This window comes from Eptatretus burgeri, chromosome 2 (assembly GCF_056783735.1).
Source record: "Eptatretus burgeri isolate ZD-2024b chromosome 2, Ebu_testis_v1, whole genome shotgun sequence".
NCBI classification, from domain to species: Eukaryota; Metazoa; Chordata; class Myxini; order Myxiniformes; family Myxinidae; genus Eptatretus; species Eptatretus burgeri.
The window spans coordinates 85,199,940-85,213,535 of record NC_140962.1 but is presented as its reverse complement, the minus strand read 5'-3'; the positions used below and the strand labels follow the sequence as shown (position 1 = coordinate 85,213,535).

General features: G+C 45.4%; 1 protein-coding gene across 3 annotated transcripts in view; it reads right to left on the bottom strand.

The window, feature by feature from the left end:
- LOC147032477 (regulator of G protein signaling 7-like) overlaps positions 1-12,598 on the bottom strand; it is a 323,631-nt gene extending 311,033 nt beyond the window's left edge. For all 3 annotated transcript variants that reach the window (XM_085870131.1, XM_085870132.1, XM_085870133.1), the window contains exon 1: positions 12,391-12,598. In XM_085870131.1, the coding sequence (XP_085726257.1) occupies positions 12,391-12,477 (87 nt within the window). In that variant the 5' untranslated portion in view covers positions 12,478-12,598. The remainder of the gene's footprint in view (positions 1-12,390) is intronic.
- Positions 12,599-13,596: the final 998 nt, after the last annotated feature.

Here is a 13,596-nt window from a genome sequence, read left to right as displayed (position 1 = left end):
AAATGTTTTTTTTAATTAAGTGTTTTTTGTAGTTTTTCCCAGGGGAGGGGACATGGGCTTGGTTTAAAAAAAACACACAGCATCAACCACACAACACCCCTTGACAAGACCCCCACTAACAGCACTCCGTACACATGCACACAATCACCAATGAATGCTCAAACTACCTAAAAGTCCTGTCAACATTCCTATACCCCTCGATCTCCATAACTTCCAGGTACCTATGTAATTCTACTTTAAACTTATCTACTGATTCTACTGCCACTGCCTTTCCAGGGAGGCCATTCCATGCATTCACTACTCTCTGAGTAAAAGTCCCCCGCCTTGCTACTGTCTTCACTCTCAGGCTATGGTCCCTGGTCCAATCACTGTCTACTCTGTTGAATAATTCATCTGCACTTATTTTATCGACACCTTTCATTTTCTTGAACATCTCTATCATATCTCTTCATAACCACCTCCTGTCTGGTGAATAAAGCCGTGCCTCCTTCAGCCGCTTCTCATAGCTGAGTCTAGCTCGGCCTGGAATCAATCTAGTAGCCCTGCGCTGAACCCCCTTGATGGCATCTATGTCCTTCCTAAGTTGTGGTGACCAAAACTGCACACAATATTCTTGATGTGGCCATAATTAAATTACTGTACAATGTGAACACCACCTCCTTTGATTTATAAATGACCCCCCTTCGAATACAACCTAAAACTCTGTTTGCTTTACCTGTAGCTGCCCAGCACTGTGCTGCCTGCTTAGTTCTCGAAAACATTTGTTCGACAGGATCTATCTTTGGTAAACCATTGCTGACTACCTTTAATTAGCTTGTAATTATTTAAATGGTCCCAGAGCCATCTGGTCCTTAATTAATGTCTCCAACACCTTCCCAACAACTGAAGTCAAACCAACAGGTCTATAGTCTCCCAATTCTTCTCTGGATCCTTACTTAAATAATGGTGTTACATTTGCTCTTGTACAATCCTCCGGTACCTGTCCTGACTCCAGTGAGCTCTTGAAAATATCCGTTAACATCTCACTTACCTGCTCAGCCACTTCACTCAATACTCTCGAGTACATATTATCTGGCCGCAGAAACCTATCTTCTGTTAGATTTCCTAGCTGTTCCTTTACTTCCTCCACTCCAACCTGGATCTTCTGTAAAAGCCCTTACTCACCTCCTTGATAGATACTCTTAGCTCTTGGCAATTCTCTTGACTGTTCTTTTGTAAAAGTTGAAGAAAAATACCTGTTTAATAAGCCTGCCATCTCACTTTTCTCGTGAACCACTCTCCTGTTGCTATTCCTTAATGGGCCCACACTGGTCCGAGCCTGTTCTTTTACCTTGATACACTTAAAGAAAGCCTTGCTATTATGTTTAATATTCTTAGCCATGTCCTTCTCATACTCTCTTCTGGCTTGCAGAGTTATTTTCTTAACGTGTATCTGTTTACTCCGACAGTGATATAGATCTAACTTCAGTCCTGTTATTTTAAACCGAATAAATGCCTTCTGCTTCTCCCTTGTAGCATTCCTGATCTCACTGCTCAACCACCCTGGCCTCTTTCTGTTTCTAGTTTTACACCTCATTGGCATGCACTCACTCTGCACTCCACACATTTGGTCCTTAAAGGTTTCCCATTTTTCTGATGCTGATTGCCCTGTTGTTCGCTTCTCCCTATCTACATTACCCAACTCTCTCCTCGTACCCTCAAGGGTTGCCTTACCCTACTATCCTGAACTCTCACCCTGAACAGAATCTTTGCACACACAAGGGAAGACAAGCACTTGAAGTTGCTCAGCTAACATGACAGAACAAAATCAAGTTAGCAGTTGACCAATAAAGTTAGAGCGAAGTCGATAGCACGCCATCGCAAATCCCCACGCTTCCGATCAAAAGCAAATTGGAGAGATGGCAAAAAGTTTCACCGAGAATGACCCAATATCAAATTTTGAGTTTAAAATTTTTCTTCCCCATTTTGACGCCTGTGACCCAAAGTCGCCACCCACTGGGGAATGAACCGCAAGTAAAATCCAGAAAATCTTTAAATATTTTACGCATCTGCCAATGCTGATTACATATTCAGTTTCAGTCAAATATGTTTTAAAATGTGCTCATAATTGCATTTGTCAATATTTGACCTTTTGACCTAGTCTCAGGGAGGGAATGGGGGGGGGGGCATGACACTACTCTTGCACCTTTGTGCCATGTGGTGATCCTAACTCACAAGTTTGGTGAATTCTTGCCCAACCATTTCGGAGGAGAAAGCATGATGGACAGACAGACAAAGATGGAGCCAATTACAATATCCCACAATTTTTTTCAAAACGCATGGGGAAAATGAGAGCAGGCCTGAACATCAACATCTCGTACAGCACTGTGCGCAGAAGACTGTTGCGGCAAAGAAACCACTGTTGAGACCACAGAATAATGTGAAAAGACTGAAAATTTGCAAGGCAACACCAACATTGGGTGACTGAACAATGGAACCAGGTACTCTGGCCTGATAAATCGAAGTTTGAACCTTTTGGAGCGAAGAGATGTCAGTTTTTACATCAAAGACCTGTTGAACGTTAAGACATGGAATGTTTACAGCCTAGTGTTCAACACAGGGAGACTGTCTGGGGTTGTATCACAGCTTTTGGTATAGGAAAATTTGTTAAAATCAATGGGAAGCCCACAAAAGAGAAGTACAAGCAGATACTGCAGCACCATGCAGTTCCTATATGCCTGGTGTTGGTTTAATGGTTGGGGTGGTGGGCTTGGGATCCTAGGATCCTGAGTTCAAATCCCACTCGGCTGTTGAATTAATACCAGGTGGGTTTGACTCTGCCTGTTATCCTTCTGAGGTCGGAAAAATGAGTGCCAGCTTGCTGGTATCCTGTGTCGGAGTGGTGACCTGTCCAGGATTGTGCCCAATAGCCAAGGAGACTGCTTCGGCAGCATCAATGCTCTGCACAGAGTATGGCCCCAATGGATGGATGGATGGATGCAGTTCCTCGTGGAAATCGTTTAATCAGAGGAGGACTCATTTTCCAACAACATCATGATCCAAAACACACTTCCAATATAGTAAAACAGTATTACAAGGTTACAGTTTGTGTGCGCCAAATGTTAGAATGGCCACACCAACAGTCTGGACATGAGTCCCATCGAGGCCATATGGGATTACCAAGAAACAGAGAACAAGAAGGAGCCCAGCTAACCTTACAGAACTGTGAAATGTACTGCAGGATATCTGGCACAACAATCCTGTGAGAGTGCTTCAGTTGGAAGATAGGAAGCATGGGTGAAAAATGATGGCACTCAAGAAGGCAAAGGGCAGTCACATAAAGTATTGACTGATACTATAAAATGCACTGTTCTTGTTATTTACAAAAGCAGCTTGTTTCACGCACATTTATAAAGGCTGTTAATTTATGATAAAAAACACAAATCACTGATATCACTGACAATTTGAGGAATTTATCCTAAAGTATGAATATCATTGGAATAACCCAAACTTTTGCACAGTACGACAAATATATTGTCAGTTTCTCTTCCAAATGGATGTAGCACCTGGCTGGCTGCTGACTGCATCACATATGAGGGCATAGCTGGACTATCACCCAACCTCTGCGTGGAGTGCGGAAAAGGTGGCAGGAGGAGGGAATATGCCAGCATAATATTGTTATGGCTGTGGAAATTTGCAATACACCAGAAAGGTCCTCAGGTTAGATATATCGATAAGTTCGTGTGTAGTTAGTCCACACTCGTTGTTTAGAGGGAGTATGTGTGATTCATCCGGGCTGCGACGCTTTGAGTTAGCCATTAATCTTTCTCTATCGTTATTTTGGACCATTAAGCCGCCAACAACTCAAACACCACCACCTTCACCTCTTTACCTCCACAACTCCATCCCGCAAACATCGCTTCACCGCCATTCCCAAACGACGCCCGCCAACAACCAAACCACCACAGCAAACCACCTTCGCCTTTCTCCTTCCACAACCAACAACCACACCACCTGTCAACACCGAACGTCGTGCCGTCCAGTACCCGGTCGGTGATTCTTGCCGAACGCGTCAAGCCACGAGTGCACATGGATCCTTTCAGGAGAGGAGAAGTGGATCAGGAAGGCTTCACACCCCTTTTCTTCCATACAATGACTGAGCATCGGGTGGCATGGCCCTGCCTCCGAACCTGCTGTGAATGCGTTCCTTTTAGGAGAAGAATTCGGATCAGGAGAGGCTCACGCCCCTTTTTGCCCGACCAATGGCTGAACGTCAGGTGGCATGGCCCCACCTCCAAGCACGTTTTGATCCGCGAATCTGCATACAAGCTCCTCCCCCTGTCTATAAAGACGCGAGCCCAACGCAGCTCGGGTGTGCAGAAAGGTGTGTGCAGAAAGTGGCGCTCGTCGAGTGAAGACGGAGGTCGACGTGGTGTGCAGAAAGGGGTGCAGAAAGTAGCGCTCGTCGGCGCGTCGTGTCAAGTTGGGGCGTGTGTTTGCGGGGATCGGACGGCGAAGGGGACGGAGCTCGGAGTGGAGGTCAAGGGACGAGTCGCGGAGTGGAGCGGGGATGCAGAAGAGGACTCAGGGGCGAGAGTTCGCGGGAGTCGGTGCGGTCCCGAGACCCCGCAAGTGGGACGGAGCGTCCGCCATTCCCCTCTTCCCACACTGAGCATCAACAATTTCCCCCATCCGCGCTGAGATAGCGCCGGTTACCCCGTCCGCTCCCCGCCCCAACCGTGGTGTCGACCGACCAACACGTGCCTGCGCAACGCACGCCTGGAGGAGCGCACCGACCATACCAGGGGCACGGAGTCTGGCGCGTTACGCGGACATTGCGGCTAGCCCGCAATCGCGCCACTAGGGCGCGGGTAAGACCCCTTCGGTCTCGTGGACCTGGCCGATCACCCAGGTCCCACGTTCATTTGGTCGAAGGACCCGTCTGCCTCCTTGCCTGTGAGGGTGGCTTGTATTTTCTTTGCTTTTGGTGTAAATGTGTGTGTGTGTGTGTGTGTGTGTGTGTGTGTGTGTGTGTGTGTGTGTGTGTGTGTGTGTGTGTGTGTGTGTGTGTGTGTGTGTGTGTGTGTGTGTGTGTGTGTGTGTGTGTGTGTGTGTGTGGCGCCAGTCTACTAAGTAAACCCGTATAAGTGCTTGTACTTTGCGTTATTCGGTTTTAACTCTGCGTATTGTTCTTGCTTTGACTGTTATAAGTGCATTCTTGTATGGCTGTAAATATGTGCTTGTCTGTGTGTGGAATAAAAGTGCTCGTCGATCTGTTTCCCGTTTCGTTGCGTCCTTTCCTCCGTTGAAAGTTCCATCTTGCATCACGTAAGGGATTGGTAGTGGGTGAAGACACCCAATAAACAATCACGAAACGTCGAGGTCGATGATAACTCCGCTCGGTTATCCCTGCAGCACGGAACGAGCCGCTTAAGCGGTTCGTGTCCGGAGTCGACCTGTGGCGTGGTACAACTCCTCGGTACGCTACCCGCGTGGGTACTTAGGTATATCGACATTCGGCGATTCACCCTATTTCGCGCGGGTACAATGCGGACTGGGTTGTGGTGAGGTTAAACCCCCACCCGTGGCTAGCTCCTTGGCGGTAGTTCCAGGAGGGTCACCACCGAATTGTCCGTTCCGGTGGGCGACACGTCGCGATTTGAGTTACGTGGCCGATTGCACGCCAAGCGGGCGAAATTCGTAACAATATTATTAAACATCTCACGGCAGAAAGAGAATTTAATTCAATGATATTTATCATGCAAGTTGAAAATGTTGGACATCCATTAATATACAGGGTATTTTAAAATGGATACTCCATTTTTGTTTGGTTATAATCTTTGAATCATGTGATGTGGAGCAGAAGAAATGGCAACACTGTGACTATCTGAGTTGGGTGTTTATGGCACGTTGCTTGGGTCATCCTTCCCCTTCAGTTACAATTATGGCATCATACAGTGTAGAACAATGCGTTCTTCATCAAATCGGTATATTGGTCGCTTTGGATATGGGTGGAGCTGGCTTCCCGACTCACCTGATCTCAACCCATGCGCCAACTTTCGAGAGGGATATATCTAAAAGATCGATGCTATGGAAACAACCCCCACACTATTGACGAACTGATACAATTACTGATGCTGTGTGGAGCAGAACTGTTGAAAAATTGTCTACAGTTGTACCTTTCACAGGTCGTCTTCAGATTGTCATACAAGAGGAAGGTGCACATATTGAAAATGTGTTTATGTGGGGAAAAAAAAATTTCAAATGCAACATCCTTTTTGAAAGACCCTGTACTCGCACGACAATCCAAGTTTCATTCAATCATAACTGGTTTTACCTCTATCAAGAGCAAATGTTGTCTAACAGTAGAACCTGGTGTCAGGTGTGTTTCTAGCCAACTTTAAAAAGTAGCTTATATGCAATCTTGAATGCAACGAATCGCTTCTGGCTTGGTGGACCGCAGATAAATATAATGAGATTGAACAAGAAAACAAGCCAAGATGAGACCGATGACAATGCAAGTAAGGTTAGAGGAGAAGTGGTTACTTTTGTTATTTTTAACCGCGGTTTTATTTTCTACTTGCAAATATAACCCGTCATTTGGCTGATGGGGGTATTGAGGAGGAGAGAGGTGGAGGAGAGAGGTGGAGGAGAGAGGTGGAGGAGAGAGGTGGAGGAGAGAGGTGGAGGAGAGAGGTGGAGGAGAGAGGTGGAGGAGAGAGGTGGAGGAGAGAGGTGGAGGAGAGAGGTGGAGGAGAGAGGTGGAGGAGAGAGGTGGAGGAGAGAGGTGGAGGAGAGAGGTGGAGGAGAGAGGTGGAGGAGAGAGGTGGAGGAGAGAGGTGGAGGAGAGAGGTGGAGCAGAGAGAGGTGGAGGATAGAGAGACAGGTGGAGGAGAGAGGAGGAGGAGAGAGAGAGGAGGAGGAAAGAGGTGGAGGAGAGAGCAGTGGAGCAGACAGAGGTGGAGGAGAGAGGTGGAGGAGAGAGGTGGAGGAGAGAGGTGGAGGAGAGAGAGGTGGAGGATAGAGAGAGAGGTGGAGGAGAGAGGTGGAGGAGAGAGAGGGGTGGAGGAGAGAGGTGGAGGAGAGAGGTGGAGGAGAGAGGTGGAGGAGAGAGGTGGAGGAGAGAGGTGGAGGAGAGAGGTGGAGGAGAGAGGTGGAGGAGAGGAAGCTAGGAAGGGGTGAAGAGTGAGGAAGAGGTGGAGGTAGGGAGAGCTATGCCTCACCAAACGTTGCTATACTTCAGGAGAGAGGGGTGGGAGGAGGGCAGGAGAGAAAGAGAAGTATGAATAAACTAGAACGGGCACTCGGTAAAGCGCATACCTTCGCCGCCGCTACTTTTTTCCGGGCACATTTGAAAAAACGTCATTTAAAAACGTCCATGACGTCACAACCATCAGTCCGATGGACGTCAAATTTGGTGTTAAACGTCATTGAGGGCAGTCTAACAAAAATGGAATGATAAACACTGAAAAAAATCGAAAGTTTAAAAATGACGTCATCTTGTGACATCATTTTGACGCACTTCCAATGACGTCACTACCAATCGCGGACTACCATCCTGAAAGCTCTTATTTCACGGAAAGTTTTAACGTTGGTTTCACGTCAATAGCTCTATTCGATCTGAAGTTATGCCTACAAGTATATTTTGACCTTGACCATAGAGTTAATTTGCAAAACCTGTTCATAAATAAGCAGATATTTTGGTACTGATCATAATGCCTGGATTTGGGACAATTTCCTTTACAAATTACATAGATATTTGAATATAAAATATCAGGACATTTTAGCCACAATTGAAAAACGTTATGTTCAAACGTCAATGACGTCACAACGGTCAGTCCGAACGACGTCAAATTTGGTGTGTGACGTCCTTAAGGTAAGTCCTACAAAACGGTATGATCAAAACTGATGAGGTCGAAAATTGAAAATTTACGTCATCTTGTGACGTCATTTTGACGCACTTCTGATGACGTCACGTCAAATCTGACACCACGTACCCGAAAGGTATTTCGTCATGGAACAATATGGCGTTGGTTGCATGTCGATAGCTGTCTTATGAAGGAAGTCAAAAGTTTGTTTTTGACCTTTTCATGACCTTGACCTTTGACCCGATCGCTCCCAAAATCTAATCAAATCGTCCTTGGATAATCACGAATCATCACACCAATTTTCATGCAATTCGGTTTAATACTTTGAGTTATGCGAATAACAAACAAACACACATATTCACAAATAAATAAATACACAGCAACCAAAACATAACCTTTCGCAGAATGCGAAGGTAATAAATATTTGTTTAAAAGGAGAGAAAGGTGAGGGGTGGAGGTGGAGTTAGTGAAGAGAATGATGTTATGCTTTATGACCGAACACACCCACACACACACACACACACACACACACACACACACACACACACACACACACACACACACACACACACACACACACACACACACACACACACACACACACACACACACACACACACACACACAACGACATAACAGAGTTTATAAAGTAATCTGCTGGCGCATCTGCAAAAGCTTTGATGTCCCAGTTCCAGAAAATTTGTGGGAACATTAACCAAAAGTAATCACTGACAACATGGAAGTACCTCCCGCTCACGTACGACCAAGTGATCCCATTGAGCGTGAACATCGAAAACAAAATGTTGCGACCAGATATCATACATAGGTACAAAAAAGGGAGAAGGTGGCATTGCTGATTGAGGTGTTAATAGCAGTGATTTTGGACTAAACGATGCAGAAATCAAGAAAATGACCAAACACCAAGACCTCAGGAATGAAGTGAGAAGATTCTGGAAGCTGAAGAATGCCAATGTTGTTCCAGTGATAGCAGGACCTACAGGAATGATGACAAAGAACCTCACAGAGATATGAAACATAGGGGCAGTACCCCTGGGGTGCTCACCAGGTAGTGGCTGGATAAGATAATCAGGCAAACACTGGATGACCCACAAAATATATAACGAAGAAGAAAGTAAATACCTGTGGACTATTTTTTTAATGCCATGAACAAACCTTGGTACATCACGGGTGGTGAAGATGGTTGTCAGGTTTCATCGGAATTGGATGTGTAGTTTCTGAGAAGAAAGCAAATGCATATTTTGGGGGAAAACCCCCTTAAATCGCCTGAGAGCCAGATTTTTCTGATGTCATGAACAAACTTTGGGAGGTCGTGGTGATGAAGGTTGTAGTGAAGTTTCATCGAAATCATGTGTATCCTTTCTGAGAAGAAAGCAAATACCTCTGAGGGGGGCAACCCACTCCTCCTCACCCTCTCCCCCTGTAAACTCTCTCTGTAAACCCCTGCTGACCCCGATTTTTTACCTCTGCCACCGAAGGTGAAGGAGGTTATGTTTTCACCCCTTTCTGTCTGTTTGTCTGTTTGTTTGTGTACAGGATATCTCAAAAAGTTGTGGACGAATGCGGATGAAATTTTGTGGACAGGTTCAGTGTGTGAAAAGGACGAACTGATTCGATTTTGGTGAAGATCCAGGACCGGATCTGACTACTTTAATTTTTGAAGTGATTCTTTACCATTGAGAGATAGGGCCAAAAATGATAGATAGCACGACATCTCAAAAAATTGTGGATGGATTCGGATGAAACTTGGTGGACACGTTGGGTGCATGACAAGGAATAAATGATTTAATTTTCGTGAAGGTCCGGATCCGGATCCTGATCTGAATTTTTTAATTAATTCTTCATCATTGAGAGATCGGCCAAAACCGAAAAAAATATATATATACATATATATATAGCACGATATCTCGAAAAGTTGTGGACGGATTCGGACGAAACTTGGTGGACAGGTTGGGGGGTGGGGGGGGGGTGCCGCAAGGACAAATTTACTGTGCGTCTTACTTTACGCCCAGTTTATCATCCATCTGAGAGATGACTCACAGTGATGAATCACTCGGCCTCTGAAACACCGGGAGGACAGTTTTGAGCTGGGTTGGGATTCGAATCCAGGCTACACAGAGTGAGCATGCATACGTCTCAGCTTTCCTGCCATGATGTGGCGCTTCCTTACTTCAGAACTAAAATATATTTTTTCTCATTGTGATCATATAATTTATTTTGCCTTCCTAGCTCCTATGAAGAACCATGTTATCACAATTGAATGTTGAAGAACGTGCTAAGTGGCTTTACCATTCAATGCATGAAACGTTTGAAGAAACTTTGAAAAACGAAACGTTTAATTTTTATCTGTATTTATCTATGCTGAAATGACGGGTCGGATAATGTCGTCAAAAACTGGAAATGTCATGGAAAACAAAATTTCACATTTTCAGCCAAGCAGCTGTGGGAGGTGCATGTTGAAGATGACCTACCGTCATGCTAAACATACACCTCTCGGAGACACCCGAAATGTCAAATGAATAATTTTCTAGGAGTCTGAACTGCTTGAAAGTTCAATTCTAAAACTTAAATTTTGTAATTGTCCTTAGTTTAAGAGATACTTGTGGTGATCGCATGTGCGGAAATGAAATAAAGCGACGAACGCCGACATCTCCGGGTGTTTATAAAGCATTGCAATGTACGCAGCAATTCGTCGCTATGATGAACAGGCATTCGATAATTTGAGTGAGGAATGCGAGAAAAAAAAGAAGAAAAAAAAACTCGTTAAAAAAATCGTTGCGGCCTGTTCCAAGTCAAGGCATGGTTGAGCAGGCCAAAAAAAACATGGCGGCTTTCGACCTCAGCGAGGTTACCCAGGAAATGCCTTAAGACCCCAGAGAGCGAGGTGGCCGAGGATCGCCTGATGAAGGATATAATTAAATAAGGCCATTAATTATAATCTTCAAAAAGGGGTGTTTTAATTATTCCAAACACCTAATTTTCAGCCCTACACTTCCTTGGACTTCTCTTAGTATGCATGGAAAGTTTCAGGCTGCTCGGTTTTATAGTTTTGGAGTTATGGAGGACACACACACACACACACACTTATTAGTATAGATCAGATCAATTCAATGAGGGAAATGGTGTCGAGATCATTCACAACACATTACCAGGAATATCCATTTCATTTAGGGACGAGAGGGGTAAATCACGAATAACGCTCAAATATGTTCCATCGCACTGCACGGACAGAACATCAATACCATGTATTAGGAGTGATGAGGTTGAAGGGGAAAAAAAAAATCATAAATTAAAACAATTTCATGCTCAGAAAAGTACAAACTGCTCTCACGTCCTAAAAAGATCATTCATTTTTTTTTTCTTCTAAAAATCTTACTATTATTTTTGAATGACTTGTTTCACGTAAACATTCCAAATGACTTTCTGGAAAAAAAAATGTTCCAAGGTGGCTTTTCAAAAGAACTTCAGAGATACCGACTCTGAGCATCAGATGGTTAAACAGCAGGAGGATCACATCAGAATAAAGGTCATATGTTTTATACCTGAAGCAAACAGAAGATTGCAAATTATTTCTTTCACAAGGAATTGTGTGTGTGTCAAATAAAAGGCAAAAATAAACTTTTATTGGATACAATGGTCTCGGCTTATTTTTAATGACTAATAAATAAATAAATAAATAAATAAATAAAACAAGAGTGATCTTTTTTAGACTGTGTAAAAAAAAAAAAAAAAGAAAATGCGATTCAAACACAGAGGCCATCAAGAGGTTCTTGTTTTCTAAACTTTATAAACACCATAATTGTAATTATTCACCGAGTAATTACCGGCGTCGCGAAGCGGGAATCGTAAAGGAAGGCTGTGGTGGTGAGAGTGTGTGTGCATACAACACAGGAACACAGACACACGGTAATATGCACTTTCGATTCGTTTCCGAGCCCGGTGATTACACAGCACAACGAAATGGGCGCTTCCACGGCAAAGTGCCTTTTAACACCGAGCAACAGCGCAGCTGCCAATTTCCCGGACAACTTAAACAAAGTAAACATCACCAAACACGCGCCACTTGCTGCCGTCGTACGAAGCCCCAACGCACATGCTTCTCCCCCCCCCCAAAAAAAATAATTAAATAATAACGTGGCGTTTGAGGAGAACGTCTGCGGTATGGGGGCAAAAAGAGAACGAATTGCGAACTCTTCTCGAACATGTATATATATATATATATATATATATATATATATATATATATATATATATATATATATATATATATATATATATATATACACACACATCCAGGTCGGGAATCGAATAACGGAGTCTTCAAAACGGGACTGAGGTAACAAAATAAATAAATAAATCTCACGTATTAGTAAAAACTCCACCGAACTTGCTTCACGACACCTCGTCCTTCAACCTTCACCGAGGACAAGAGGGGAATTCAATCTCGTGTCGCGGGGAATGTAACATCCTCATAGCCGCACGACGACCGCGGACGCACGTTGCGACCCTCCCTCAATATGCCCACCTTACGATACACGATCATATTGGGAGACTCCTCCGCGGCGCCGCCGCCGTTGCTGGAAACCGAGGGCGTCCAGTTTCCCTCTGCCATCGCACTGGGCGGACACGCAGATCCCGGCAGCGTTTTCACAATAAACCCGCTTGAACATGGAGAATGAATGGGCGCGCCTTCAATTGGGGATCGACGCGTTTACGTTTGCATTTTTTTCCGAGCAGCGTGGTTAGCGACGGCCCCCGTAGCAGCATTGTCACTTCTCTGATTGGTCGAACTTGATTGTGGGCGTGTCATGGGAGGAGCGCGCCCTCATCATTGGCGGGTGGTGTTTCTTAAGGCGATTTGTACATTTTACAGGGATAATTTTCAGTGAGGTATTTTTTTCCCCCCAAATGACTGATTTTACATTTCATGTCGACGTATTCTAACTGAATGTCTCCCTGCACCGTCAGGCCCAGGGAAACAATGCGGAAATCGTCCGACGCCATCTGGTCCGGTGTTGGGCGCGATGTTCCATCTCATCAGGTTGATTCCGATGGTTCTGGTCTCCTCCCATTTCAGTTGGTCGAAGATTCCCTCCAGTGCGGCGCCGCTTTCGTTTCCTGTTTGGTCTCCAATGCCAAGATCGACGTATTCACCTGTGGATAAAACACGTCACGGACTCTCCTTGGGAATCATGAGTTGCTGAATGAGTGATTCTTTTTTTTTCAAATTATGGCTCTTTCATCATTATCAACGTTCTATACATTCTTCACAGAGCAGCGATGCTACCGAAGCAGGCTCTTGCAAAGGTGATGCTTGGGAGGTAAGGGCCGTTTAATCCAAGATGGCTTAAAGGTTACTCAACACCAACAGGGTCCCTCCGCCAACAGGGGCCTCCGCCAACAGGGGCCCCCGCCAACAGGGACCCTCCGCCAACAGGGACCCTCCGCCAACAGGGACCCCCGCCAACAGGGGCCCAACACCAACAGGGACCCTCCACCAACAGGGGCCCACCGCCAACAGGGGCCCTCCGCCAACAGGGGCCCTCCGCCAACAGGGGCCCTCCGCCAACATGGGGCCTCCGCCAACAGGGGCCCAACACCAACAGGGACCCAACACCAACAGGGACCCTCCGCCAACAGGGGCACATCACCAACAGGGGCCCTCCGCCAACAGGGGCCCTCCGCCAACAGGGACCCTCCACCAACAGGGACCCTCCGCCAACAGGGGCCC